The sequence below is a fragment of the Limanda limanda genome, chromosome 9, assembly GCF_963576545.1.
Source record: "Limanda limanda chromosome 9, fLimLim1.1, whole genome shotgun sequence".
Lineage (NCBI taxonomy): Eukaryota > Metazoa > Chordata > Actinopteri > Pleuronectiformes > Pleuronectidae > Limanda > Limanda limanda.
This window is the reverse complement of record NC_083644.1, coordinates 21206589-21233580: the sequence shown is the minus strand read 5'-3', so window position 1 is coordinate 21233580 and position 26992 is coordinate 21206589. Positions and strand designations below refer to the sequence as shown.

Genomic DNA, 26992 nt, shown 5'->3' with positions numbered 1-26992 from the left:
CCTCCTCCAGCCCACAGCAGAGATTCATCCAGACAAGTTGGTACAATATTTCTCTGTATTTCATCATATACACAAAAAAAGGCTTGAGATGACTTTAGTATAATTTAGTATATATGTGTAAGGGGGGGTCTGTAGATCAGCAGTGTTTTGTAACCTCCTGCTTGTGTTGAACAATGCTGCAGGTGAGCATGGTAACACAACGTAATGAGTTACAAGAGGGATTAGGACATGTTAGAATGGGACACAAGCAGCTGCTTCACTGTGCCGTCTCCCTCTAGTAGTGTAATAGGTGTCTCCAGACGTCCGCACGTCGTCATGGCCAAGGAGAGTTTGGAATCAGGTACGTCACTTTTTACCGTTCATCATTAATATCCCCTTTATTTCTTCATCTGCGGTTTCACACTGTCGCTCTATCTCACCAAATCCACTGAGATGTAAGTGAAAGAGAGAAAGAAGCTCAGTATTTTTTATATGAAACGAACATCCATCTGTTGTCTGCTGAGGAAAATGATACATGAAATCACTGTGTGCAATTGGAGATGGACTGATATTCTGACTGCCTCACAGGCCTCTCATGGGAGGTGAGGGCAAACAGCCGCCACTTCCACAAACCCAAGCAGAAGAAATCCTTTTTGTGCTTCCGCTGGGGACTATATGCGGTGAGTCAGAGCTGCACGGGCTTTCCTCTCCTCCACATGGCACCCTAACACCTGTTGACACCTGATGTAATCGTTAATGTGTTGTTGCGTATGTTTTGTTTCCCTTCTGATTCTCTCTTGCTGTTGCTCTATCCATGGTTGTCAGGACAATGTACTGCGCAGCCACAAGTTCTCCCCCCTGACCTTTCTGCCCATGACGCTGTTTGAACAATTCCAGCGGGTGGCAAATCTCTATTTCCTTCTCATGGTGGTGATGCAGGTCAGATAAGGACTCAGTTGTTCTCTCTCTGTTCATGTTGGCACTGAAAAATCTGAGCCGTGGTCAAATGAGCAAAGTTGCAGCATTTACTGTCTGATGTTGACTCTATTCGAACTAGAAGAGCACATGTATTGCATCAGATACATATAAACATATAGCTAGGTACACAGAAATTGTCTTCAAAATGTTTAAATTAAACATGGGCAACACATCCATTCTCTGATATAGTTGATATAATTAGTTACTGTACAGTAACAAAAATACATAAAAAACGGATAAATCTCCAGATCAATCCGTTGCATAAATATTAGCACCAGATGTTGGACTATTTTCTGATCCAACTCAGCATTATTTCTTGATAAATTCATGAAACTTTAGAAAATCAAAAGATTTAAAGAATTTAAATAAACCCTGAATCAGGCTCCTGATCTGGTTTCGCACCAAACATAGAGAGTTCTCCACTGTCCCGGATCACATCCTTCCACCAAGTAATTTGCGAGTAATCCTGGTAACAAACAAACAAACACAAATGAAAACATACTCCTTGGTGGAGGTAAAAAAACAAACATGAAAAGCCAATCTAAGTTGTACCGTGTCTGGATTTTTTTAAAGAAAACAGGATTTCCTCTGACTTCCCAGACAATCTGATGTCCTTTAGATTAAATTATGATTTGATACTAGTAGCTGGCATAATACTGATTCAGGAAACAAAGTGCAAGGAGACCACATCAAAAGACCATTGGAGCAAATCGGTATAAAGAGAAAAAATAGTTACACATGAAAATCATCCTCAGTGCAAGAACAGACTTAACAGAAAAAGGAACAATATTAAATTGATGAAATATGATGGCAGTAAGACAAAGCAGCACCTAAACAAATAACTGTAGCGATCGGCCAAGACGGGGCCTCTATTATATTTATATATAACATAATAAGATCATAAAGTTAATTCAAATGTAAGATGAGATATAGACGATGAGTTTTGTTTTGCACGTACAGACCATCAAAAGCTGCTCATCCACAGCCCACATTAAGTCTCTGTGCCGCAGCCTCAGGGCTTCATCTTGACCAAATACATGTCTCCCACAGGATTTACCACCTTGCTATAGGGACTTAAACCGGACAACTGTTAAGAGACCACATTAGTCCTTTCCGACGTACATGACATTTGACAAATAAAAAAATCTAAAAAATATTTTTTTAGTTTTAATGAAAATATAATGTTTCATACCAGTTTCAGGGAGGGGACATTTCTGTAAGGTGCTTTGAAGAAAAAAAAAGAAGACACAATAAAAAAGCTAAAGACTGCTACTGCTAATCAGTGACATATCCCAGGCTGTTCTCCTGTAGTAAACGGAAAATATTCCTTTTTTGTGTTGATTTTTAAACAATAAACTGTGTAATTATGTTTAAAAACTGGAATCAGTTTTTTTTAATCACACAAATACATTAAAATGTAATGAAATGTTACAATGTTGCTTATCAGTGACAAATCCTGGGCTGTGTCAACCCTCCCATCACCTTATTACCATTTACGATATGAAACAAAATTAATGTTGTGTTTTTTAGTATAAAAAAATGGTGGCATTACATTTAAAGGGTTATACCGGAAATAAATTAATATTTGGTATTTAGAATCACAGCTGATGTTGAAAGTGTGTGTGTGTGTGTGTGTGAATGTGTGTGTGTGGTTTATACAATGTGTGTGGTAACTTTTTTCTTTCTCCTCCTCTGTGTGTTTGTGCCTACACCTCGTTCTCAGTGTGTCCCTGCCATAGCCTCCGTGCCGTGGTACATCACCGTCATCCCGCTGCTCCTCGTGCTCCTCGTGCGAGGCTGCAAAGACCTCGGCAATGACATGGTGAGAACGCCACTCACTTTTTCAGGGGGGGTGGGGGTGCTGGGAGATGGACAACCCCTCCACGATGAATGCACATGCTCACACACACAATATGCATGATCTTAAACACATACATACGACCGGCCGCCAGCAGGCATTTATGCACCTGGCACTTACGTGCACTCTTTTCTCTCCTTCATTGTCCTCATTGACTCCTTGTCCTCTCCACATTGACAAAACCAGTCATCCCAGCAGCATTAATTTTCCCTGCTATCATTAAAGCTTTTCCTTTTAAATGCAGGCGTGATGTTTTGCATGGAGAATTCTCTGGTTAAGTGCATCACTGAGTTACGGTCGTTAACAGCTCTGGGTGAAACGCTTGCTTGACCCCTCTCTATTGACTAATCATTTAGGTGAGGGTGTAAATCTCCCAGCTGGTGTCACTGTAGAGCCCCGTAATGGCGTTACTCCTCTCTCCTCTCTCCTGTCCAACCTTTCACGGCCACTCTCTCTCCCTCTCACACACTCCCTGTCTATCACTCTCATTCCTCCTCCATCCTCGACACACTGCTTAATCCATCTCCTTCTCTCCTTCTCCCTCTTTCCTTGGGTCTGTCTCCCTCTCGTCTCCCTCCATCCCTGGTCCAGGCAAGGAGACGCAGTGACTCTCAGATTAACTCCCGACCCTGTGACATACTCATCTCCCAGAGGTGAGGACAAAGACACTGTGTTATTCTCTCAGGACTCGGTGCAGTTTCCCTTTCTAATGAAGCTCTAATGAAGTGTGAATGAGTGAATCCCTAGATGGTCCCTTCGTGCAATAAAGCAGGACAATAACACACTGTTTCGGATTGTCTGCACTATGACCAGTTTCTTGATGACATATTCACATATATTTACTCCATTATGTTTCTGACTGTGCTTGATTTCTGATGTTTTCCTGTGAGCTGACATTTACAGACAGGAATTTATACACTAACCTCCACTCAGCTGTAACTGCAGGGGAAGTGGATTGTTTTCATAATATTAGACAAAGAGCGTTTGCTTGTATATTGAAAAGAAGCTCATATGTGTTTCTAAAATTTTCATAATTTTAACTCAGTAAATCACATACTTTTGCCAACGCAAATCAGCCGTCTTAATGGGCCAGATTTTTCATCCAGATCCATGAATTATTCCCTGTCAGTGAATTAGTGTAAAGTAAAGAAAAAATGCCTGGTCTCACAATGTTAAAGAAAGTGATAAAAAGAATTGTGATAAAAAAATTCCTGGATTCGATCCAGGCCCAAATTTAATGGGTTCACTTATGGCCCTTGTCCCATCTTTCCTCCAAGTTTTATGTAAATCTGCGCTGTAGTTTTTTCTTAATTCTACTGAAAATCAAACAAACTAACCAATGGACAGGGGCGTAAACATCAGCTCTTTGAATATAGGTAAATATTGGTCTGCTTTGCCTCTGTCATTACTGATAAATCAAACCTTCCACACCACATCATCTCATTTATAACTTTCATGTGATTTACATAGACATTGAATAGTGTTTGTCCATTTTAAGGAGCGTTTAGTCCACCATTTTAAATTCTGGTGGAGGAGACATTTGTATTTTTCTCTTCGTCTCTAATAAATTGATAAATCTGATCAATTTCAAGTCGAGTGTTGTGCTTGTAGAGTAATTATGCTTTTGGAGACAAGCAAATATTACCTTTTATTTTAAAATGTAAATACCGTTCATCTGTTCTATGCATCAGTTTCCACCCGCTACAGTGGAAGGACCTGTGTGTGGGAGACGTGCTGCGAATCCACAGAGACCAAGTCATCCCAGTAAGACGCTTAATTTACAAAGACAAGAAGGAAAACAAAGTGTCTGATCAATTAACTGTTAGTTTGTCTTACTCGGCTCTGTTTTTCTTTCTTTCCTCCCAGGCAGACCTTCTCCTCCTGTACAGCTCCGAGCCTCACAGTTTGTGTTATGTGGAGACGGCCGACATCGACGGGTAAGCATCACAGTCGGCTGTATCAATATGTTCACTCTGATTAATGCCTCATTCTGCTGAAAATTGTTTGACAATCAATTTTGAATTTGATTCATCTTATAATAACTATAAGTTATTTATACGATTGTATTAACTATATATTGCATGTCACTTTGGCAATTTGGCAACGATTATACAATAAAAGTAAATACAGTCTTATTCTCGATTTAAAATCATGTCATACAATTCAAATATATCATAGTTAAAAATATTAGCACAAAAAATGTATATGTCTTAAGAAGTGATTATATTGGTAACACTATGTTTGCTGCCTGAGGTCTGTAGTTCTTGGGTCTCAATGCAAAAACGTGATCAGTGTAATCCTCAAAGGAACAAATGTGATCCGTGAAAGGGTCAGTTTGTGAATTGTGATTTTGTCTTTTTGCCGTAAAGGTCAGAGATGTTAAACAGTGATTTGGTTTGTTGCACAGTCAAGACAGTTATATGAGCCTTTATTTTAAGAGGTCAAAGGTCTAATTAATTATTTCTCTGGATTGTTTAACTTGATGGAAAACAACTTATTTCCTTCTTAAAGAGTTAATTAAGAATACAAGACTCTTAGTGTGATTATTAAAACTTGCCTTGACTTTTCAGTGCTATATCTGTTTTGTGGGTTGACTGAACTGACAGTTGTTTCTTTCCTGCACAGTGAGAGCAACCTCAAGTACCGGCAGGCGGCCGGTGTCACACACTCTGAGCTGGCCTCTCTCCCCGTAGAGGAGACCCTTGCTGCATTCGATGGTGGTGTTTTTTACCAAGAATGCAGATTCCACAGATGCTCATTTCAAAGTACAATAGAAATAGAAGAAATAACCTCTGATTTCACAGGTGTTGTGCATTGTGAGGAGCCAAACAAACGCCTGTACACCTTCAGAGGAGAGCTGCACTGGCGGGGAGAGTGTCATCTGCTGGACAACGAGCACATCCTCCTGCGGGGAACAGTCCTCAAAAACACAGAGGTTGCTTATGGCCTGACCATATACACTGGTACATATAGAATCATTTATTTGGTGTTAATATGCTGGATAAATGGTAGATAGTGGAAGGATGAGACCATTTTTGTTCATAAAGTGAATACAAGCTTCACTCGATCTGGCCTGTTTGGTTCAAGACTAAGACAACTCTGTGGTTATAAACCTCCGCCAACTACTGCAGTCTCTCAACGTAAAATTATTTCTACACACATATGGGGGCAGCGTGACCTTGGACCACCGTGATCTAATCAATTCATCTTTGAGTCCAAGTGACAACTGGTCAAAATTCCATACAAGCAGACTTGAGATTTCTTATTCAAGAGGCCATAAACATGTCTTTTGATTTGAAGGGATTCAAGACTCTTGGTTCATGGTTAAGTTAACATGTTCATGAGGAAAATTATTTTTTTGTGAGGTCACAGTTACCTTGACCTTTGACCATCAAATTCTAATCTGGTCATCCTTGAGTCTGAGTGAATGTTTGTGCCAGAATTCCGTGGGTGTCCCAAAAATAATTCAACATCATGAGGTCACTGTGAACTTGACTTTTGACCACTAAAACATAATCAGTTCATCTGTGAGTCCAATAAGAAGATTTGTATCAAATTTGAAGAAATTCCCTCAAGACCTTCTTGAGCTATCGCGTTCACAAGAACATTGGATCAGTGAGACCTTGACCTTCGACTCTCAACTACTAAAATCAAATCAGTTCTTCTCTGAGTCCAAGTGAACATTTGAACTAAATTTGAAGAAATTCCCTTTAGACGTTCTCTAGACCATGTTCAAAAGAATTGGACGGACCTACAACCCGTAAACATAATCCCTCCGACCGCCCAACGCTCTAGAGACGTGTGTATTAAAGAAATAAAATGCTCTGTATCCAGCATCATTTCACCTCCTACTCTGGCCTCCACCCCCTTCAATGACACATTTTATTATGTGGAATACATTATACTGCTAATTATGGACAGTACTCTTGCAGGAGTGGACCTGCTAACGTCTGGCTGATTACAAGCCCCTCCCCTCCTTTAAGTGATCATTGATCGGATATTACCGAACCAGGCTGAGGTGTCACTACTGTGACCCTTTCAGTTCTGGTGAAGCAGATCAATAGATCAAATTCTTCCAGAGATGGATTTGACCATTCATAAGAGAAACGTCTGACCCCAGTTTAGCCTGATTATAACTCTTCACCTTCCTCACACACACACATGCACGTGCACACACACACAGAGACACACACACACACACGCACACACACACTTGACTGAGCTTACTTTAAATGAAGTTTGAACAAGGTTGACATGTTATCATCAGTTTGAGTCAGTTTTCAGTCCTGCAACAGTTTGACGATGTGACACATTCTCAGTTTTGTCATTTTCACACCTTCAGCTTGTTTTCTTCTGGCAGCCCACCAGATACAGAGTAACACCACTAGAAAACCTAGTGTAGTACTTTATTGATCCCCGCAAGGGAGACTCTCTCTTTCCTCTGACCTCTCAGCAGCGGGGTCACACACCCCCAGAGCTGATATAGGGATTCAGCATCCTGCTCAAGGGCACATCAGCAGATGCTCGCTGACACTGGAACACGAACTCTCGCCCTCTGGCTGCAGGATGGCCTCCCCACATCTAATAGCAATCTTGTATTGTACCAGGCGCGGACTCCAAGATCCTGAAGAACTGCGGAAAACTTAGAGTGAAGACGACGCAAACTGAGAAAGTTTTCAACTTCGTGGTGATCGGGGTGAGTGAGTGAAAAACAAGAGGGATGACGGCCGTGAAGCGCTGCAGTGAGATGTTCATATACACTGTGTTGGTCTTTATTGTGGGTTTTCAGATAGTCGTGACTTTGCTGCTGATAGCTCTGCTTCTCGCCATCGGCAGTGGTGTGTTTTCCAGTTGGGTCATGGGCCACTCAGATGATTTGGTGGTTAACGGTAATCCAGTCTACACCGGCTTCCTAGCCTACTGGAGCTACGTCATCCTGCTCAGCCCAGCCATGCCCATAGCCCTCTACATCACGTTAGTTACATCTTCAATACTCCACAATCTACTATGTATGCGAGGGGTGGGGACCGCAGTGTAACTTCGATGTATCACGATTAGGGCTGGGCAACGATTAAAAGTTTTAATCGCGATAAATCGCATGATTTCCCTGATTATTCACGATTGCATTTGTATACGCAAAATCCAATAATGAATTAAAAAGTAGTGTATAGCGCAATTTTATTTTTAATGTTCTGCCATATGAACGAAAGCGCCATAACATTTGTTGTGCAAACACTTTTAACATCAGCATTTAATACAGTAGCAGTTAAATAAAATATTCAGTGTAAATCTCAACTTAACAATGTTATCAAAGCAAATACAAAGTTAAAGCTCAATGCCACTGCCAGGGCATTAATGTTATCCTCTTCGTTGTGAAAATCTATACTCCTCCCTGCGTCTAACATAGTCTGCCGAAGCCTCGCTCCACTTGCTGTTTCGTTGAATGATTTGCTGATATCAACTGTGTGTTTTGCATTCAGGTGACATTTTAGACTGGAAGTACTCCGGTGATAAGAAAATTCACCTTGGCAGTGGCTACAAATAACTTTGGTTCTGTCGACTCCGCCGTCTGGAAGGACTTTAAAATGAAAATGGCCATGTAAAAGCTCCGTAGCCTTTTCCATGGTTGTTTATCCGCCAATTATTTTATTTTTTCCGGTTCCGCAGCAGTCAGCAACAGACTTTCACAAAATAAAAGCCTGACTTTCACAATAAAACAATAAATAATCAAACCTGAGTTAATGCGAGATAAAATAATAAGTTGAGTTAAATAAGTGATGAGTTAACTCGTAATTAACTAGTTAACTTGCCCAGCCCTAATCACGATACATCACAACATCGGTCTAAGTGTTTAGTGAAGGATTTGTGATTTAGTTCATTGCAATTTGTTGTCAGTTTCACAGTCACAAACACAAACACACTGTTACTTGTCAATGTCCACATGTGCCATCGTTCCAATGCAAAATAACCATAAACTGGCAAAACACACACTATATCTGTTTTTTATAAAAATATAAAAATAACTAGTAAATATAAAAATTTGGTGCCGACATATGGATAAACGTATGAGTCAGGATGATGATATATTGCCATATCGATATTTTGTCCCAAACCTAATGCACGAACTTGTGTTTGCGTGTTCACTGCCTTGTTTTCCATGCCCGTGTGTCCACAGGTTTGAGATGATCCACACAGTCCACAGCCTCTTTATAGGCTGGGATATCGAGATGTATTGGCAGCAGGCGGACAGAAAGGCCGAGGCCAGGAACACCTCGCTGAACGAGGAGCTCGGCCAAGTGGAATACCTGCTGAGCGACAAAACCGGGACGCTAACTCAGAACCATCTGCTCTTCAGACAGTGCTGCATAGCTGGGCAGATCTATGGTAACTATGACAAAATAGTCTTTATAATTCGAATTTACATACAGAAATACATTTTCTATAAGAAATTTCAATTGAAGTAAACCACAACCCATAATCAGCTCTTAACAAAGTGCCTGACCTCACAGTGTACAGGCTGGCAGAGATAAAAGTTTCCTCGTCGCCTTGCTCTTTTATTACACCCGCCAACAAGATTTGCAGGATTACACAAAAACTACTGAACCGATTTTATGGAAACTTAAAAGGGTCTCTTTCTTTCATATGGTGAGATAGGGTGTTATACTTGACGGAGATACGTGCCCTCTGAGTGCCTCTTTAGATTTACACAAGAATACAGTTTCAACAGGATGTACATAAAGATAAGAATGGAACATGCACTCAAAATGCCTCTTTTCGTAATGTATTTAATTGTTATGTCAAGAAATAGCTATGGTTGACTATAAAGTTGAGATGGATAACAACACTTCACTCTTCCTACTTTGAAAACTAGAAGAGCACTCAGAGAGCGCACACCTCTGCCAAGGCTGATTGGCCACTTTATTACCACGTTAAATAAACAAGTATGAGAACATCGAGATCACTATCTGGATCTGCTTCAAATTACACCTGTTCGCAGATTTTAGCACGGTTCATGTGACTGAAATGTTTTCATAAAGATCTCAGTGTTATTACATGAGAAATTCACAAGCATGTTGAGAGAGAGGAAAAAAAATAGTCTGACGCCTTAATGGAATCCTTTCCATTTTTGCCCAACCTTCCACTCAGTTTCAAGAAAATCTGACCCTAACCCTCCAGCAAGCAAGCAAATTAATTGATAGATAAAATAGAAATCCTTTACTGTGATAACAACAAAAGTTTTAAAGCTCTAACGAAAGTGTCCTTTTCAAAAACAACGCAAGTGTCATTGAGGAGCTCAGATATTTGACACTCAAGTGTTTGTTTGGCACCTGATTGTGTCTAATCAAAAATGTGTGCAGTTCAAAGATTTCATCCTGTTGTACATGCACTTGTTTTTCTTCATGCATTATTTATTCATGAAGCATATGCAGAGTTTCCCCACCGGCTGACAGTGGAGCAAAGATCCCTCTGGGGTTGCGGCCTGACACAAACCACAGATGAAACTCTTTCCTCAAGAGAGGGACAACAGGAGACACTTAACGTGTTCAGATTCAACAGACACGAGTCTGTCTACTAAATATTTAACAGCAGCCCACAGAAGACCAACTGTAACTGAAACCATGGCTGAATCACATCAACCATATGTTGTGTGTCTGAGCCATTTCCTGCTTTAGACCCCCTGTCTGTCTTTCTGTCTGTCTGTCTGTCTGTCTGTCTGTCTGTCTGTCTGTCTGTCTGTCTGTCTGTCTGTCTGTCTGTCTGTCTGTCTGTCTGTCTGTCTGTCTGTCTGTCTGTCTGTCTGTCTGTCTGTCTGTCTGTCTGTCTGTCTGTCTGTCTGTCTGTCTGTCTGTCTGTCTGTCTGTCTGTCTGTCTGTCTGTCTGTCTGTCTGTCTGTCTGTCTGTCTGTCTGTCTGTCTGTCTGTCTGTCTGTCTGTCTGTCTGTCTGTCTGTCTGTCTCACTGTCTGTCTGTCACTCTGTCTTTCCTTTCTTTGGGTCAATTTTAAATCCTTTTTCACCAGTACAATACTTTCCTTACGTTCACAGGTGATGCATCAGTCAGAGCAGAGGATGTGGAGGTACAATATTATTCCTCTCAAATTTGCGCCTTTCTTCATCTAATCTTCATCCAGATTTGAGATTTTCATGCTCATATGCCTGTTGTCATTCTTTTGCAGCCGATGGACTTGAGCTGGAACCCGTTCTCGTGCGGTGGTCTGTGCATGTCTGCTCCGAGCCTTGTGGAGAAGCTCAGAGTTGAGCAGTGTCCACTCAGCAGAGAGTTCCTTACTGCACTGTCTCTGTGTCACACTGTCATGACAGAGTGGAAGGGAGGTGAGTCAGTTAGTGTGTGTGTGTGTGTGTGTGTGTGTGTGTGTGTGTGTGTGTGTGTGTGTGTGTGTGTGTGTGTGTGTGTGTGTGTGTGTGTGGACTCGATATTATATGTTTGTGACAAACCTTTAGACTGTACAGATTGAGGACATTTTGGGTTAGGTTAACAGCTATGGTTGGGCATTTAGTTGTGATGGTTAAGGTTAGATGTCAGGGCCTATGGAACACATTATGCCGATGAAGGTCCTCACAATGTTTCGAAGTACAAGCAGGTGTTGTGTTGTGTGTTATAAAAATATGGGAGAAGGAGTAGCAGGCAGGTGGCGGCTGTAACAGCAGGAGAACTGTTAGTAATCTTTGAATATAGCTTAAAAATGCTAACATCCACTGTTGCCACATTGCATATTTTTTGCCAGACTCTGACAATTGGGGTCGACGTCTGAACTCAACTTAACAAGTTGTGGACCTGTGATAAATAATGAAAATACTATAATCCTTTTTATTGATGATATATATTATGTCAATATAAAACTATATTGTGCATGAGTAATTGTTTAACATTTACAGCACATTTTAACAACACTGCCATAATACTGCAATAACTGATGATCATTTTGTTCACTATTATCCTGACATTAAATTTACATTCCTTTTCATCTCTAGCATCCTTCCTTCAAGAATTGTGATAAATCCGTCCATGGTTTTTGAATAATCCTGCTAACTAACTAAAAAATGCAGGCAAAAACATAGAATCCCCCAGTGGAGGTCACTGAGTTGTTGTCCTCATTCGATGAAATTGGCAAACCTCAGGTGATAGCCTACACCACTGGTCGGATAATTCATGAAATCTCTATTGTATGTGACTCTTGTTTTCATTGTGTTCCTGTATTATACTGACTGGTCTGCTGGGACTGCTCCAGTTACAGGTCAAAATATTATAAATCCCTGTTATCTCACACACCACTGGGCCCAGTTTCAACTAAATTTGAAAGGAAAAAACATTTTGTCAGAATTATGTTTCTACCACTAAGCCACACACAAGAATCTGATGCATGAATAAAGTTACTGACAAGCACAATGGATCCTTCCTGCCGGACAAAGTGTTCACGTCCACCTTTTGTCCCGACTTTATTCCTGCAGAGTCTCCGGTTTATCAGTCTGCATCCCCGGACGAGGAGGCTCTTGTCGGTGCAGCCAGGGAGCTGGGCTGGGTCTTTCTCTCTCGGACTAGAGACTTCATGAAAGTCTCTGAGCTCGGGGTCACTCGACAGTATCAGCTGCTGGCGCTGTTGGACTTCACCAGCAAGAGGAGATGCATGTCTGTACTGGGTGAGAGTTGCCCTCTAAACACAGTCCAACAAAATATCCTCAACCTTCCAATGTTTTGTTTTATACTTGCACTATCTTCTACTTTGTCACTTTTTTCTCTGAATAAATCAATCCATACTGGTTTTGTGTTGCTTTCCAGTTCGGGAGCCAGAGGGTGGGTTAAAGCTGTACAGTAAAGGGGCAGACATAGTGATCTTGGAGAGACTGCAGAAGGACTCGCCGTATCAAGAATGGACTGAAAGAGCGCTTGAGGTGAACTGGAGTTGCTTCTGAACCAGAAGTGGGCTGCACACTACACCTACTGAGCCTTACTATTTATATGGCACAGTGTCAGGGTATTTTTGGTCCACATTTGAGTGTTAAGCAGTTCAACATTACAGTTCTTGTAAAACTTAAGTCTTGTTGATGGATGTGCTCTGCCCTTTGGCCTGGTCAAGACATAGCCCTGCGCACGGTAGTTTACCATTTTTACAGTCTTTCTTTCAGGGTTTAGCAAACAAGATAAAGTGTGTAAATCAGAAAACTTTTAAGGTGCTGGTAGGAGCAGGATTGTTGTATGAACTTAGCTGATTCCCCTGTTTCCGCTCTTTGAGCAAAGCTGAGTGCCTGCTGGCTGGAGCTTGACATACAGGCTTTCTGCAGGTTTCAAGTTAATTTCAAGACTTTTAAAAATCATAGTGAAAGACATTTAGGACCCATGTCAAGTACAATGGTTATGAAGGAATGTCAGAGTCCCAGAGTTACTTACAGTTCCCCATAACTGAAATAAAGGTGAAGTAGCTGAGTTGATAATAATAACCCTCGAAACACAACATTATCTCACAAACTACAGACCGAGACAGTATAGGTGCCTATTTTCTTTCTCACAGCCAAGTCTATTGTACACTGAGTTTGTTTCAGTTCCATGTTGGTCTTGTTCGTAGTTTATTTACATTAAGCTAATCAGTTAAACGAACACTAATCATTAACATAATTAATACTGATGATTAATGATAATGACTTTTTAAGGCCTGAAATTCCTTTTGATTAAATCTGAGACATTTTAAGGTTAGGTGTATATAGGGTCCTGAAAAGTTTAGTATTCAATTATTACGTGTTAAAATATTATGAACCAGGTTTTAAATATGTGCATTTAAATATAAATTTATTTTAAGGCTACTTTCATTGTGCTTTGAATACATTTCTAAGATAAATACTTTGGAGGCATGTTTTATTTATAAAGTCTCTGTGGGTTCGATGATACAAATATCAGCACGTTGTAATAAAACTACAAATTAGACCGATGTGGAAGTGATGCAAACACTCAGCTCGGCCGTGGGAAAGACTGGATACTGTCTCTTTCTGTAGTTTTAGAGATAACTCTGTGTTTTGAGGATTATTCTCTTCATCATCATATTGATGCAATATCATCTTTCATATTTTCAATTTTATGTGCGGTATTTTTATTTCAATACATTTCAATATAATGCGCAATATTTCAATTTCAATATCATGTGCAATATCCTTTACTCCGTTATCATTTTATATCTATTTACTGAAACTATAATTAAGTATTAGTTTATCTTTCTTAATTTGATTTAATTTACAATACACTTTAACTTTTGTTTTTTCCTCACTTATATTTTAGACTTAATTCTTTATTGTTTATAGTCTATTCTATTTTATATTGTTCTGTGCTGTAATCTGGGAGCAAGCTGGCACAAGAATTTCGTTTTATGAAGTCTTATCTTATCTTATATGGCTACTTAACCTTAGTTACAATTATCGGGAAGAGTAAACTATTGCGGGATTCTGATATTTCTTCATATCTGTCGTACCTGACATATTGACATTAAATTTGGTCCTAAAAAGTCTTGAATTTAATTTGAAGCTACAGAAAGCCAATATAAACTGTCTGGTCACAGTTTTGAGGGGAAGTCAAAGATCAGTTGAAAGAAAATATTAGACCAGTTATCTCCACATTAGTCCTTCCCATCTGAGACTTAAAGTTGAGGCGTGCATGCATATACTAAAATGCATATCCTGTGTTTTCTCTGTCTATGCTTCACTTGTGCCTGACAGACCACTCAGTAAATAATGTGCAGCCAATCAAATAACCAGTTAACGTATCTCCTGTCAGCTGTTTTCTCAGGCCTGTCTGAGGACGTTGTGTGTTGCGGTTCGATCTGTTCCTGAGGCATTGTGGATGCAATGGAGTAAAACTCTGGCCGGGTCTGCTGCCATGGCGACCTGTGACCGTGACGCCGTGCTGGAAAAGCTGTATGATGAGATGGAGCAAGAGATGCAGGTGGGCTGCTCCTCTGTGTGATTTTATATGTTTATTGTCAATCCTCTGTTTAGCGTGGGATAGTTTATCATTGACACGGCACGGCCCGTGCAGATAACCATTTTAAATCAAGCTTGTGTCTAAGGATTTCTGTCCTTTACGCTTCCCTGAATTAAGTTTCGTAAAAAGAGAAAAAGTTGTTCTTAAAGAAAATAGAATCCTGTCAACTGTCATGTTTCGTAGCTCCTGGGGGTGACAGCTATCGAAGACCGGCTCCAGGAGGGCGTCCCTGAGACTATTGCTCTTCTCAAACAGGCTGGGATTAAAGTATGGGTACTAACTGGGGACAAAAAAGGTATTGTTACATACTGTAGCAGGAGGAAGAGGAATGGCAGCTACATGAAAACTAAGTCCCGCTGTGGTTTCTCTCTTTCCTGCAGAGACTGCTGTGAATATTGCATATTCTTGCAAACTACTAGATCCTGATACCAGATTACTGGAATGGCAGGAGCTAAGGTTAGCAATGATACAAATACACAAACACACACACTCACCCACTAACACACCCACTCATTGATCTGTGTGTGTTTTCCCCTGCAGGCAGATACTCCAGGCCCCAGACCCAGGGGCCAGTTTCTCCAAGGCCCCGCACATGGAGGTGTGGGCTGCAGACTTGAAGACGGCTGAGGCGAAGACTGCTGTGGTCCTCACTGGACCTGAGCTGGTAAACAGAGATCACTTATGTTTGCAAATGGACGAATAGCTGTCATCATATATATATATATATATATATATATATATACCAAAAATACAAGATTCCGCTGTTTAGATTGTAGTAGATTATTGTGCATAAAGCATTCGTATTGGTATCTGGAATACACTATGCAAGATGCCTTTCTCCAGGCTTTTCTCATTGGTTTGAAGTTACTGGCTCTGCTGGGAAAAGTTAATGTAACAGCTCCCTGCACCAATTGGACCCGAGCAAGTTATTGGACTTAAACTCTGATGACGTCTGTGCGTTAGTTTTCCTTCTAGTTTTGTCTCTGATGATCCAATCTGATGCAACAGCCCTCATGAAGCAACGTTTATATGACCTGTGTCGGTTTGTTGGTTTGTAATCAAGATTACACGAAAACACTTGAAGGATGCGGTATTGGTCAGGGAAGAATCCATTAAAATGAGGCCTTGCTGGAGGTATGCACTCTCAAAAATCTAGTTTTAAAAGTTTGATGATGATTTTTCTGAAAATGGCTTTATGTTTAAGAAAATGAAAAAGCATAACAGGATCTGCCTCTTTAAACGGATCCGCTCCAGAATTGAAACAAAATTAATCGCAGTGAAAACAGAGCCTCCAGGGGGGGGAATAGATATGACAGCTCCTCTACCCGTCGAAATGCAGGCTTGTTTATTGCAAATATAACCAGTACTGAGCTGATTGATGATGTTTCCCTTCTAGGCTGAGTTCGATCAGAGACCAGAATGGGGGTCCACGTTCATGAGGGTGGCAAAACAGTGTCAGTCGGTGCTGTGCTGCCGTGTGACCCCCGGACAGAAGGCGGACATCGTCACGTTGGTCAGGAAACACACCAGCTCAGTCACCATGGCCATCGGGGACGGTGCCAATGACGTAAACATGATCAAGAGTAAGTCAGGCGACATGGAACGATGACAGAGAGCATGTTTACTGTAGACAAAACCTACTTATCAGTGTCATCTTTTCACTATTGTACTTTTCTCTTCTGTCTCGTACCGTCCACCAGCGGCTCATGTGGGTGTGGGACTGGCAGGAGTGGAAGGAGGTCAGGCGGTGCAGAGCGCAGACTTTGCTTTGTCCCAGTTCAGGTTCCTGCAGAGGCTGCTACTGGTCCACGGGCGCTGGTCGTACAGGCGTATTTCCCTCTTCCTGCGCTACTTCCTGTTCAAGACCTGTAGCTTTGCTCTTGTGCACATATGGTTTGGCTTCTTCAATGGCTTCAGTGCTCAGGTTAGTCACACATTGATTGCAGAGCCTTACAGTCTAATGATTGATTACTTGCTTTTAATGAACTGTCTGTTTTTTTCTCTTGTAGACTCTGTATGAGACGTGGTTCATCGCCATGTACACAGTCTTGTACACAGCTTTCCCAATTTTGAGTCTGGCCTTCCTTGAACAGGTGAGAATGAGGTTGTTTTCAGCGGATTATTCAAATAAAGATTTCTGTCCTAATATTTCCGCTGCCTCTCCATGTGCGTCACAGGACGTTAGTGCAGAGAGCAGCCTGAAGTGGCCGGAGGTGTACAAGTCCGGACAGAGACAGGAGCTCTCCAGCCCTCTGATCATTTCCTTGTCGCTCCTCCATGCCGTCTACTCTTCGCTCGTTCTCTTCTTCATCCCGCTTGGAGTTTTCTACAACACAGCCTATGACTACCAGACCATGTCTGTCACTGTCTCCATGGCAGCCACGTTCACTGCCACAATTGAGGTCAGGATCAAGTCAAACAAAAGTATTGTGTCATATACAGTATATCACCACACTATGGTAGTGTTGACCTGAGCAGTAAATACAAGGTATACTGGTAGTAATCAGAATGGACTCTGGGGAAGGACTTAACTGTTTCTCTGGGAGATTTAAATTCTGCTAGATGGCACATCTGAAAACAAAGAACATGCACTGACTCAGGCAGGTGCCTTGCTCACTGAATATTTAACTTCCTCCCCTTCTTGAGATGATTTTTATCATGATCTGCTTTGTTGATGTGTTGGTATTTCACATTGTTTTAGTACCTGTTCGCTAATGCCATTAAAACATTGTGTGGATTCTGTGGATTCATAGTGTTAACCAAACCAAGGATAGTATTATACAATAGATATAATATTTATCCTTAATACTGTACATTTCTATATCGATTATTCAAGGTGTTTATCGAGAGAGAAAAAAGCATTTTTTCCGGCCAGTTGCGCCTGTGACTTAAGTGTGTTGTACAGTTTAAACCCGGAAGTGTCAAACCCGCTCGTTTGGCTGCCATTGACTAATGAGCAGGTGTTTCTGTTGGAAGGTACCAATTGGAGTAACATTGGAGGGGTGTTGCTTATGTTTCACAACAAGCAACGCTATTTTGATTTCCTTTTAAATGCGTTCTTGCTTAAAATGTTTTTTGAACTTGTTTTCTAATTTAAAAGTAGATGTTGGGATGTTGTGTGGACCAAGTGACAATCTCCTGTTGGACAATTGACAGTCAAATTCTAAACAATGTCCATTAGTATGACCCAGGTCTGATAAAGGAAGAGACTGGTGCTGTAATAGGTTTAGTTGAATTTGATAGGAAGGGAAGGACAGGTGGTGAAAACTGCAAGAGCACAAGAGTTCTTTCTTTAATCATTTATTTGGCCTGCTCTCTAGCTACATATATGTGCTCAGGAATGTTTCATAGCTTTTCTCTCAGTTTTTGGGCCTTAACCTCCTGCTCAGCCCTACAGTTTTCTTCAGACAATTTCCACACAGGAAATATTCAAATGTTAGATTTACATTTATTGTTATTATTACAATAGACTGTGTATAAAGATGGAAATCATAATCTCCAATCTTTTTCCACTATCCAGAAATTATGACAGACGAGCACTGCCATCTTGCAGGGTAGCGATAGAGGGATGGAGCCAAGGTGTTGAGGACCAATTGCAAATCAGTCTCAGCTGTCATCATGATGTTTCACCCTGTTTTTATAGCATAATTAAAACTAAAGTTATCGGTAGAGGGATACCATGTTCCATCTGCTAACGTGGAGGAGGTAGGGTTTATGACCTGTACTGCAGGGACTCACCACTGGATGATCAAGAAGCGTTGGCATTACCCTTTGGTAGCAGTCATGTCTGTTTACATTCTACAGTTAAACCAGGAGCTCTACAGAAAACTGTTCAAAGTTTGTAAAAAGTTTCACCAATACTGAAAAGTTTTTTAACGTTTTTTTTATTTCAGAAAATATTGTTCAATCAAACTGTCCCATAATCACATCCAACAAATGTATTTGAACCCTTTCTTCCTGATTGTCACTGTGCAGATATATCCACATGTACTTGTAATTCGGGTTTCTGTTTCTCAGATCATGCTGGTGACCAGATACTGGACGAGGATCAATATCGCAACTGTGGGTGTCTCTGTGGTGCTGTACTTCATTGTCACCAGCATCACTCAGAGCAGATTCCTGTTTCAGAGATCGCCAACCGACTATTTTTTTATTGGTACACGTCTCTTCTTATCATAGCTCTGCTCTTTAATTATATCTGATTCATGCCTCTCCTGGCTGTGGCCATTTGAGAATCCCATTACTGCAGCAAGTGCTGGATTTGATTCAAATAGAGACGACCATAGATAAAAACACAGGGCACAGCATGAAATGTTGTTTTCACTGATAATTTAATGTGGTTTTCCTTTGATCTGATGAAGTGAGTGATCTGACATGTCTGCGAACAAGTTTAATTTGCTCTGCGTGTGATTTTCATCAGGCACATCTCAAAAGGCCTTCATCGATCCGGTTGTGTGGCTCACAGCTGTGCTCACTGCCTGGACGGCTGTTTTGCCTTCGTTTACCTCTCACGCTCTCTCTGTCATCCAAACGGCCCATGACAAACATAAGGTGAGAGATCAGCATGGAGGGAGAGAAAACACAACTGAGACAAGAAGAAAAGGGGTTGAAAGGTTATAGTTTGCCTAGATGTTAATATAAATATCAATTTGTTTGACACATAAGCACTCAACAGGTCATTCATCCCTCTAAGACTACTTTCAAACTATTTAAGGTTCTTATAATTCTGTCTGGCCAATTGGTTACATAATATTTTCAGTATTTTTGTCAGTGATATTTGTCAGGTTGAGTCCATTAGGACAGAAGTCCTTGCTTGCTGCTGTATCTCGTTGTTGACACGTGCATGTAAATGTTCAAATATCAAATATCACAATATCCAAAGCAAACAACTTTTAAAACAACAATCCTGCTGGAGGCATTGTGGCACGAACACACGCAAATCATACACAAATATTCTGGAGCGGCCCAAAGATGGAGCCACTCTGGGATGGGTTGAATTCCATGTTGAAGGAGAAATAACAGACATTGACAATGGGAATTTTTTGGGTAAAGATCGTGACACGTGAATGACATTACAAATGAAACATGTTAACCTTCCCTATCAATTCGTTTTTTGTGTTAATGTTTTATATATAAATATAACAAAAATGAAAACGAATTCGAACCAATGAACGATGCATCTTCATGTCCTCCCGTAATACAAACATATCCTGTACAGTTGTGCTGCCATTTTGTGCTTCTGAAGTCATTTGGAGGAGGAGTCTGAGTAGCTGTGTTTGTAGTGGGGGGGGTCGTATTGAGTGGCCGCTGATACAAGTGTTCGACAAATCACGTCGGTAGCTGTCAGCTGTCAATCAAGATGTTTCACCCTGTTTTTATAACATCAAATAACTAATTAAAACCAAACTGACCAGGAAAAGAACATTTCAAAAAAAATGTTTGTGTGAGACATAAAATGACAGAAACCATCTTATTTGACTCGCACTACGCAGCCAGTCACCAGGGGGCAATGAAAATGATATGTCTGTATCTTTATATACAGTCTATGCTCTATATGATGTCATGTTTTGGATGTTGTTTACCATACACCAACTTATTCAGACTCTATTTCGTGCTGTATAAACATTCTAATGGGTTCATGGTCACTGATGTCCCTCTCTCCTGGTTGTGGTGCAGGTCCACAGTGTGTCCCTCCAGCCGACGGCGCTGAAGACAAGTTTCAGGAGGGGCACGTCCCTCCGCCGCTCCTCTTACGCCCTCTCTCAGGGAGCCGGGCCTGGGCGCCTCATCACCTCCGGGACCTGCATCCGCAGAACAGCACCCCTGGTGGAGGAGAAGGTGACTGGCATTGATAACCTGGCCTACTCACAAGGCCAAACCAACACAAAGGACTATACTAACACTTCAGTGTATTGTGATTAACTTTTCATTGGGAAAATATGTGACTTTATAGATTGTTTGTGTAACATAAAATTGAAGATGTTTTGTACCTTCCATTTTTATTCTTTTTTGTGATTAATATGTACAGCTACTGCTTTCCAATAAAGTAAATAATATAAACAAATCCATTATGCACCACATATCTAGTTTATAACCTTTACATATAGGCAGTATGTACAGACACCATACCTCTGTATGAATATCATACTTATTGATCTATAAGTCTATTGTGGTAAAAATCTAATTTCCATCTGGGGTCACAGGGGGATTCTTTTATTAAAGATCGAAGTCAACACAATAAACCGACTGCACCGCTTTGTTTTACAATTGTTTTATTTGTTAATTTATTTCAAAACACGCAATTTTTACCCATATTATCCTTTTAAGTTTTTATTTTTCTGTAACAGTTATTACTCAGATTTTTTTCCTTCTCAAAAAAAGTCTCAGCTAGTGTGAAACTAAAAGTCCTCCACAGGCTCTCCGGCTTCTGCAGTGGGAGGAGGGAAAAGAGGCTCTCTGACCCGACGTCGTGAGTGGGCTTCATCCCTCATTTCCTGCGTGGGCGGCGGTGTGTGTGCGTGCGTGAGAATGTATGTCATGATACGTGTGTGTGTTTAAGTGCAATAGGCAGAATGTCCACAGGGCCGTTAAAAATCGCAGCACCCGTGGAGCAGCAGCCCAGAGAGCTGAACATTGTCTTCCAGGTTTGGTAGCCAGATTGTCATACCTCTGATTTCATCTTTGGTTTCAGCAAACACTCTCAAAAGGCAGACTCACCCTCTCCAGCATGTGCCTGGGTCTGTTTGTGTGTGTCTGTCTGTCTGTTCCGAGTGCAATATAAGCCACCATCTCCAGACGACTTTGTAAACTTAAGCAATTACAATGTAAGCGTCTTTGCATTGATTGTGGCCCTTCCTTGGCTCTGGGGACAAAGACGGTCAAACATTGTAGAGCGATGGAGCCATGGGCGGGGGGGGGGGGGGGGGGAGCAGCTTGCAAACGTCAACATGGACTCCATTTTGATGTTAGTGGCAGTTTGGGGCATTCGTGTAAAGCTGTATGTGTGTGGGGGGGGGGGCTGCTGTAGTGCTCTTCTTCACCCCCAGTCGCTCTCTATTGTACCCTGAGAGACTGGAGGTTTGTCTGCCGGAACTAGGAAAGGGAGTTGAGGGTGGGGTGGGGTGGGTATGGGGGGGGTATAGGGTCCATGAACCATGAGGTTGACGTATGAGTGTCTAACTGTTGAGGGGGGGGGGGGTGTAGGGGGGTTGAGGGGTTGTACACTCTGACCCAGCAGCAACGATTAAGATTGGGGGGCCAGGTGTTTGCATAGTTCTCTGTGCAAAAGCCACCAACCGGAGCCATTTTTTTTTTATTTCCTCGCGGCTGGTTACATCATCAGTAGATTTAGCAGGAAAAATCATGGCGGGTTGATGAAAAAAGTGGTCTTTGCACCACACGTTTGTTTGTTTGTTTTTTTTGGGGGGGGGAGGGGGGGTATGCACTCCTGCGTTGCACTACATGGTGGCAGGAGGGGTGAAAAGTGACAGGATGGGGTGAGGAGGGAGTGAGTTTAAAAGGTCTAATGAGCGTCGTGTTGGAGTGTGGACGTGATGGAGTGACACATGGACGTGTCGGAGAGGGAGGGGTGGTGGGTAGGAGGGGTGGTGGGGGGGGCAGTGGTTCGGCAGTCGGGCACTACAGCTCGCCACGGTTCAGAAAGCCTCTTTTCCCTTTGATTTTTTTTGTCTTTTTCTGTGTGTCCTCCCCATCATCCCTCCTCCTCCCCACTGGCCTGCCCTCTCGTTCTACCTTTTTTCTCTTGTTTTGAAACTGATTGTCTTCTACCATCACAAAGACACTTGGTTCTGATTGATTAACAGGTAACAGAAGAGGGAGAGCACAGTGTGACTGGGGGGGTCGTCTCTACATCAGCCCCAACCGGCGACCCGTTTCCACCCCGCGTGCGAAAATGACACTCACACACACATATGCTGTTTGACAGTAAATGCTGACGACATCTCTGCATGGCGGGACGAGCGGTTTGCCGAGTGGCACTGTGGTCGCTTGGTCGGTCGGTCAGTAAGAAATGGTTTCAAATTTTTCCGCATGACAAATATTGCAACCCATAGTAAAGGAGCATTGGAAAAAAAAAGAAAGAAAAAGAAAACACTTGTCTTCCACATAGGTACAAATGAACACACATCCACAGATTGAAGAAAAAGCATGTAGACAGACACAGGTGTGTATTCAAGGCCGCTCGGGTCTGTGTGTGTCCCTCTGATTAACTCCAAGTAAACAGCCTGTCTTTGGAAAAGCAAGACACACAGTTCAGGACCCGAGTGAGGACCTCAAACCGAGGAATGAAGATTGGATGCTATTGATTGGGAGGAGAGGAGTTTGACCTCCCCCAGCACACACTGCCCCCTACTGTCTGGATTTATATACATCAAAGAAACATGGGGGGGGGGGGGGGGGGGAGGGTTGCAACAACACATGCACACAACCAGTGAATCCAACAGTGACGGAAAAAATCTAAAAACAAGGACCCCTCCAACGCCTAAAACCCAAATCCTCCCACCCCTGTTTTTTTTGTTTTTGTTTCGATAACCAAAATATCCCCCACCCCCCCCCTTTCTCCACCCACTCCCGAGTCTGTCCATCCTTTTCCTCCTCCCCACAAAAATCACAGGTCATTCCTGTTGGTTTCTATACAGTTATACAATATCCATGCACAAAAGAAAGAAAAGCGCACCTTCTTTTCAACAGGAGGTGCTGGTCTTTAATATTCTAAGAACATCAGGAGCACTTGAACACACCCAGGAACCTTCAAAAGTAACTGTGAAATATTATTTTTTTTCAGAGAAAAGACAACTTAAAGGCAGAAGAAAGCTAACGATGAGTAAAAGGTCATCCCTCCTTTGGTTTAACATCAATTTTTGGTTTAAAATCCAGCCCAAATCATAGTTTTCTCATTAATTTCCCTTTTTTTTCGACTTTTTCCCTTTAAATGTACCTGCCTATGAAAGAGCTTTTGAAGTAAAACTAAAGTGAGTAGCTCTCATCCCTCTCTCTCTACTCTAGCCTTCTCTTCTGGCTCTTTTCTCGTGTCACCCCTCCACAGAAACATTCACAATGTCTTTTTTCCTTTATGAAAAAACAGTAAGTACATGCCGTAGCAAAAAACGAACGAAAGAGAAAACGTACGAGAGAAAAATGAGCCAACGCATAAAAAGGAATTTTAACAGTATAAAGCTTCAAGTCACAAGTTCCAAAACTAACTATCATAGTATCATAGTTTCATAATCATCGTTTATCATTAGCAGTTATTATTTTTCAGTTTTAAATTACATAAAGTTTACATGAAAGGTTTTTGAGGTATTTCAGAATTAATTGTCAACACACGCCTACCGGGTCTTAGCACTAGCCAGGGGGAGAGGTCGCCTGGACAGAAGGTGGGGGGAGTCGGGGGGGGATTGTGTCTATATATACTGTCAGTGAGTCTTCCACACTTTTCCTAGTGCAGCCTCTGTGCTTGCACGCCGTGGAGCGAGAGAAAGAGATATTCAGTGGTGTGTTGTTGTTTTTTTGTTGTTTTTTTTGTTTGTTTTTTTTACAACTACAGCCCTCTGAGCGCTTCGAGCCTCTGCCTCTTTACCCCCCCCTTTCTCTGTTACACAAAAATATCTCTGATGTGAGGGAGGCAAAGTGGCCGAGAGTAAAAGCGCACGAGGCAGAGTGAGGAAAAGGGAGAAAAATAAAGTACACACAACGGCTGTGAGCTCCTAGAAGATCAACGACACAGTAACAGAGACTCTGACAGATTCAGGAGTAAACATATAATTTTGTTTCAAATAAATAGTGTATAGAAAATGTTTTATAGACTTTCTACATGATAAAGTGCTTGTATTCTAGTGTATCAAGATGGAAAGTCAATATGGGAGAAAATGCTGACACAGCCCCCACTCTGTGTCCCTCTCGTTGTGCCCCCCCACACACACCCAGCCTCCTTTCTGTCCATCCAATTATGGGTGCATTGTCTGTGTGTGAGTGCATGTTTGTAAATGGGTGTGTAGCTTTATGCATGCATGTGTGTGTGTGTGTGTGTGTGTGTCCAGTGCAGTCCCACCCGTGGTTGAAGGGAAAAGGCACTCAACTCTGTCTGCAAGGCAGCCACCTCCTCCTGTGTGGCACCATGCAGTCCGACTGCGCTGTGTGAAAATGCATGTACGTGTGTGTGTATAATGTGTGCAAGTGTGTTTGTGATGGTGTTGGGACAAAGGGGGGGGGGGGGGCTCTCTTAGTTATTTTGTTTTTGTATGTGTGTCCCCCTAGGCAGCTTGGGACCGGTAGGCTGCAGTATCTTTGGTATCAGTGGCGGTTTCACAAACCACTCAGCTTAGTGAGGTAGCCACATTGGTTTCTCACTACAAACAAATGCCATTTTTACTCAGCCTTAATACCTAGAGCTGAATCTAGCTATATGCTCACCGAACTGTTATACCACAAACTTGATTTGAGCTCGTCTTCCTTTGGCGTCTTTTGAACCCACTGCTTACAGCAACGTGGAGTTAGTGTGGTACGTCCCGAGCGGCTCCTCCTCAGTGACCCATCTCTCATCTGATCTGCACCGCTAATCTGACTACATTGTTGGAAATGCTACAGTTGCATCTTAAGACCATACAGATACCTATTGAGTCCTGGGCTTTGACCCCCACCCCCCCTGCACACCCACCCTCCAATACAACACATTGAATCAGCCAGGACGTTTGGAGGTCATTGTTTCAGCTCAGGGGGCTGAGAGTACAGTTCTGACAGAAATGCCAGAAGAGGAGAAAGCGTCCCGTCATTTATTCTTCTCTTCAGCAGCTCCCTGTTTTTCTTTTTTTTTTCTCTTTCTCACGGTAAATGTCTTCTCCGAGTCTATATTCACACTGAATGCAAAAAAAAAATACGTCCTTCGTCCAGTCCTTGCATCCTCTCCTTTTTTTTCCTTTTGAAAAGTCCTTCATTTGTTTTGTTTTTGATTTATCAACAAGGTGCCTTACTTCTGCACAACAGAGCACAATAGTAACAAGAAATAGAAACTTTGTGTCTATGGTACTAATTAAATACCCGCATCAATATAGAGAGGAAGAGAGAGAGAGAGAAAGAGGGAGAGAGATAGAGAGAGAGGGGGCAATGGGGGTAAGAGGGGAGAGGAGGTAGAGAACCAAAGATAGAATGAGTCATTTTTTACTTCTGCTTCAAAATGTGTCCAGTGTATGTGTTGGAGACATTTTGTTTGTAACACATACTATGTGTGTGGTATCTTTGTCGTTTGAGGTTTGGTTATTGTATGCCTTTAAAATCTGATTCTTTTTTTTCTTTCTTTTACTAAAAAAGTATATTTTAATTCAGTTAAAAGCTGATTGTTGGTTGGCTACGGCACACACCTCCCGTCGTCCACGGGGCGCATTGTATAGCCGTGTGTGAACCCTAGTACCATATTCTCTGATTTGCATTAAGGCAGTAAAGCATTGGCACTAATTATTGTAGCATTTTGTCAGCGGAGTGTGGTGGTTACAGCCACTGACTGTGAGTAACCAGGAGATTTGGTTTGAATCACTTTTTGTTGAGAGCCTCCTTTTTTTTTGCAAAACAGATGAGATTGGAAGTGGAAGAATGAACAAGTAAATAATGTAAATTAAACCTCCACTCTGTGAGCCTTCCATCCCTGCTCCTGTTGTACTTCTCTATCCCCTCTTTGTGTAATTTATGTTTGTATTGTGTAGACAATTCTGTACGATTTGGATTGGTTTTAATAAATCCCTGCCTTTTTTGCTAAATCCTTGGGATTTCAGCGTCCGGTTGGAACCATCCCCCTCCTCCGGCTTCACCAGTGCTGGTCGGATGAGGAACAACAATAGGATAATGGTTAGCTATTGATCTGCCTTCAAAGAGCTGTGAGGGCCTGAATGTGTTGTGCCATGACTTCTCCTCAGCATCTAGTGGCTCGTCCCTCCCTCCCTCTCCTCCACTGTGAACCCCCCTCGCTCTGCCGGACACAAGTGTCTGCTACCGACAGCAGGGGGCACTGTTGCACTGTTGCAGGACCAGGGGAGGGAGAGGTGTGCTGCTGCTGCTGCTGCTGCTGCTGCTGCTGCTGCTGTAGTAGTTGTAGTAGTAGTGAGGTCTTTGTGTCCCCATCTCCACTGGGTTCCATGTGCTCCTCTTACATTCTGCTTTATCATATGCAGCTGTAATGCAGTTG

At 41.9% G+C, this 26992-nt stretch overlaps 1 protein-coding gene across 1 annotated transcript; it reads left to right on the top strand.

Moving 5' to 3' along the window:
- Positions 1–315: 315 nt before the first annotated feature.
- atp8b3 (ATPase phospholipid transporting 8B3) lies at positions 316–25092 on the top strand. Its single transcript, XM_061078904.1, has 27 exons — positions 316–340; positions 568–659; positions 805–918; positions 2681–2779; positions 3407–3468; positions 4507–4579; positions 4682–4752; positions 5441–5532; positions 5620–5778; positions 7423–7511; positions 7605–7789; positions 8991–9216; positions 10991–11147; positions 12285–12473; positions 12613–12725; positions 14593–14760; positions 14983–15094; positions 15180–15255; positions 15340–15463; positions 16196–16382; positions 16500–16723; positions 16809–16892; positions 16977–17201; positions 18817–18955; positions 19220–19350; positions 20476–20637; positions 25075–25092. The coding sequence occupies exons 1-27, from the start codon at positions 316–318 to the stop codon at positions 25090–25092; spliced, it is 3396 nt and encodes a 1131-aa protein (XP_060934887.1).
- The last annotated feature ends 1900 nt before the right edge of the window (positions 25093–26992 follow it).

Coding starts and splice junctions, on each gene's coding strand:
- atp8b3 (XM_061078904.1), top strand. CDS start 316: ATGGCCAAGGAGAGTTTGGAATCAG. Junction 919..2,680: donor TTCTCATGGTGGTGATGCAG/GTCAGATAAGGA, acceptor CCTCGTTCTCAG/TGTGTCCCTGCCATAGCCTC. Junction 19,351..20,475: donor CGGCCCATGACAAACATAAG/GTGAGAGATCAG, acceptor GTTGTGGTGCAG/GTCCACAGTGTGTCCCTCCA.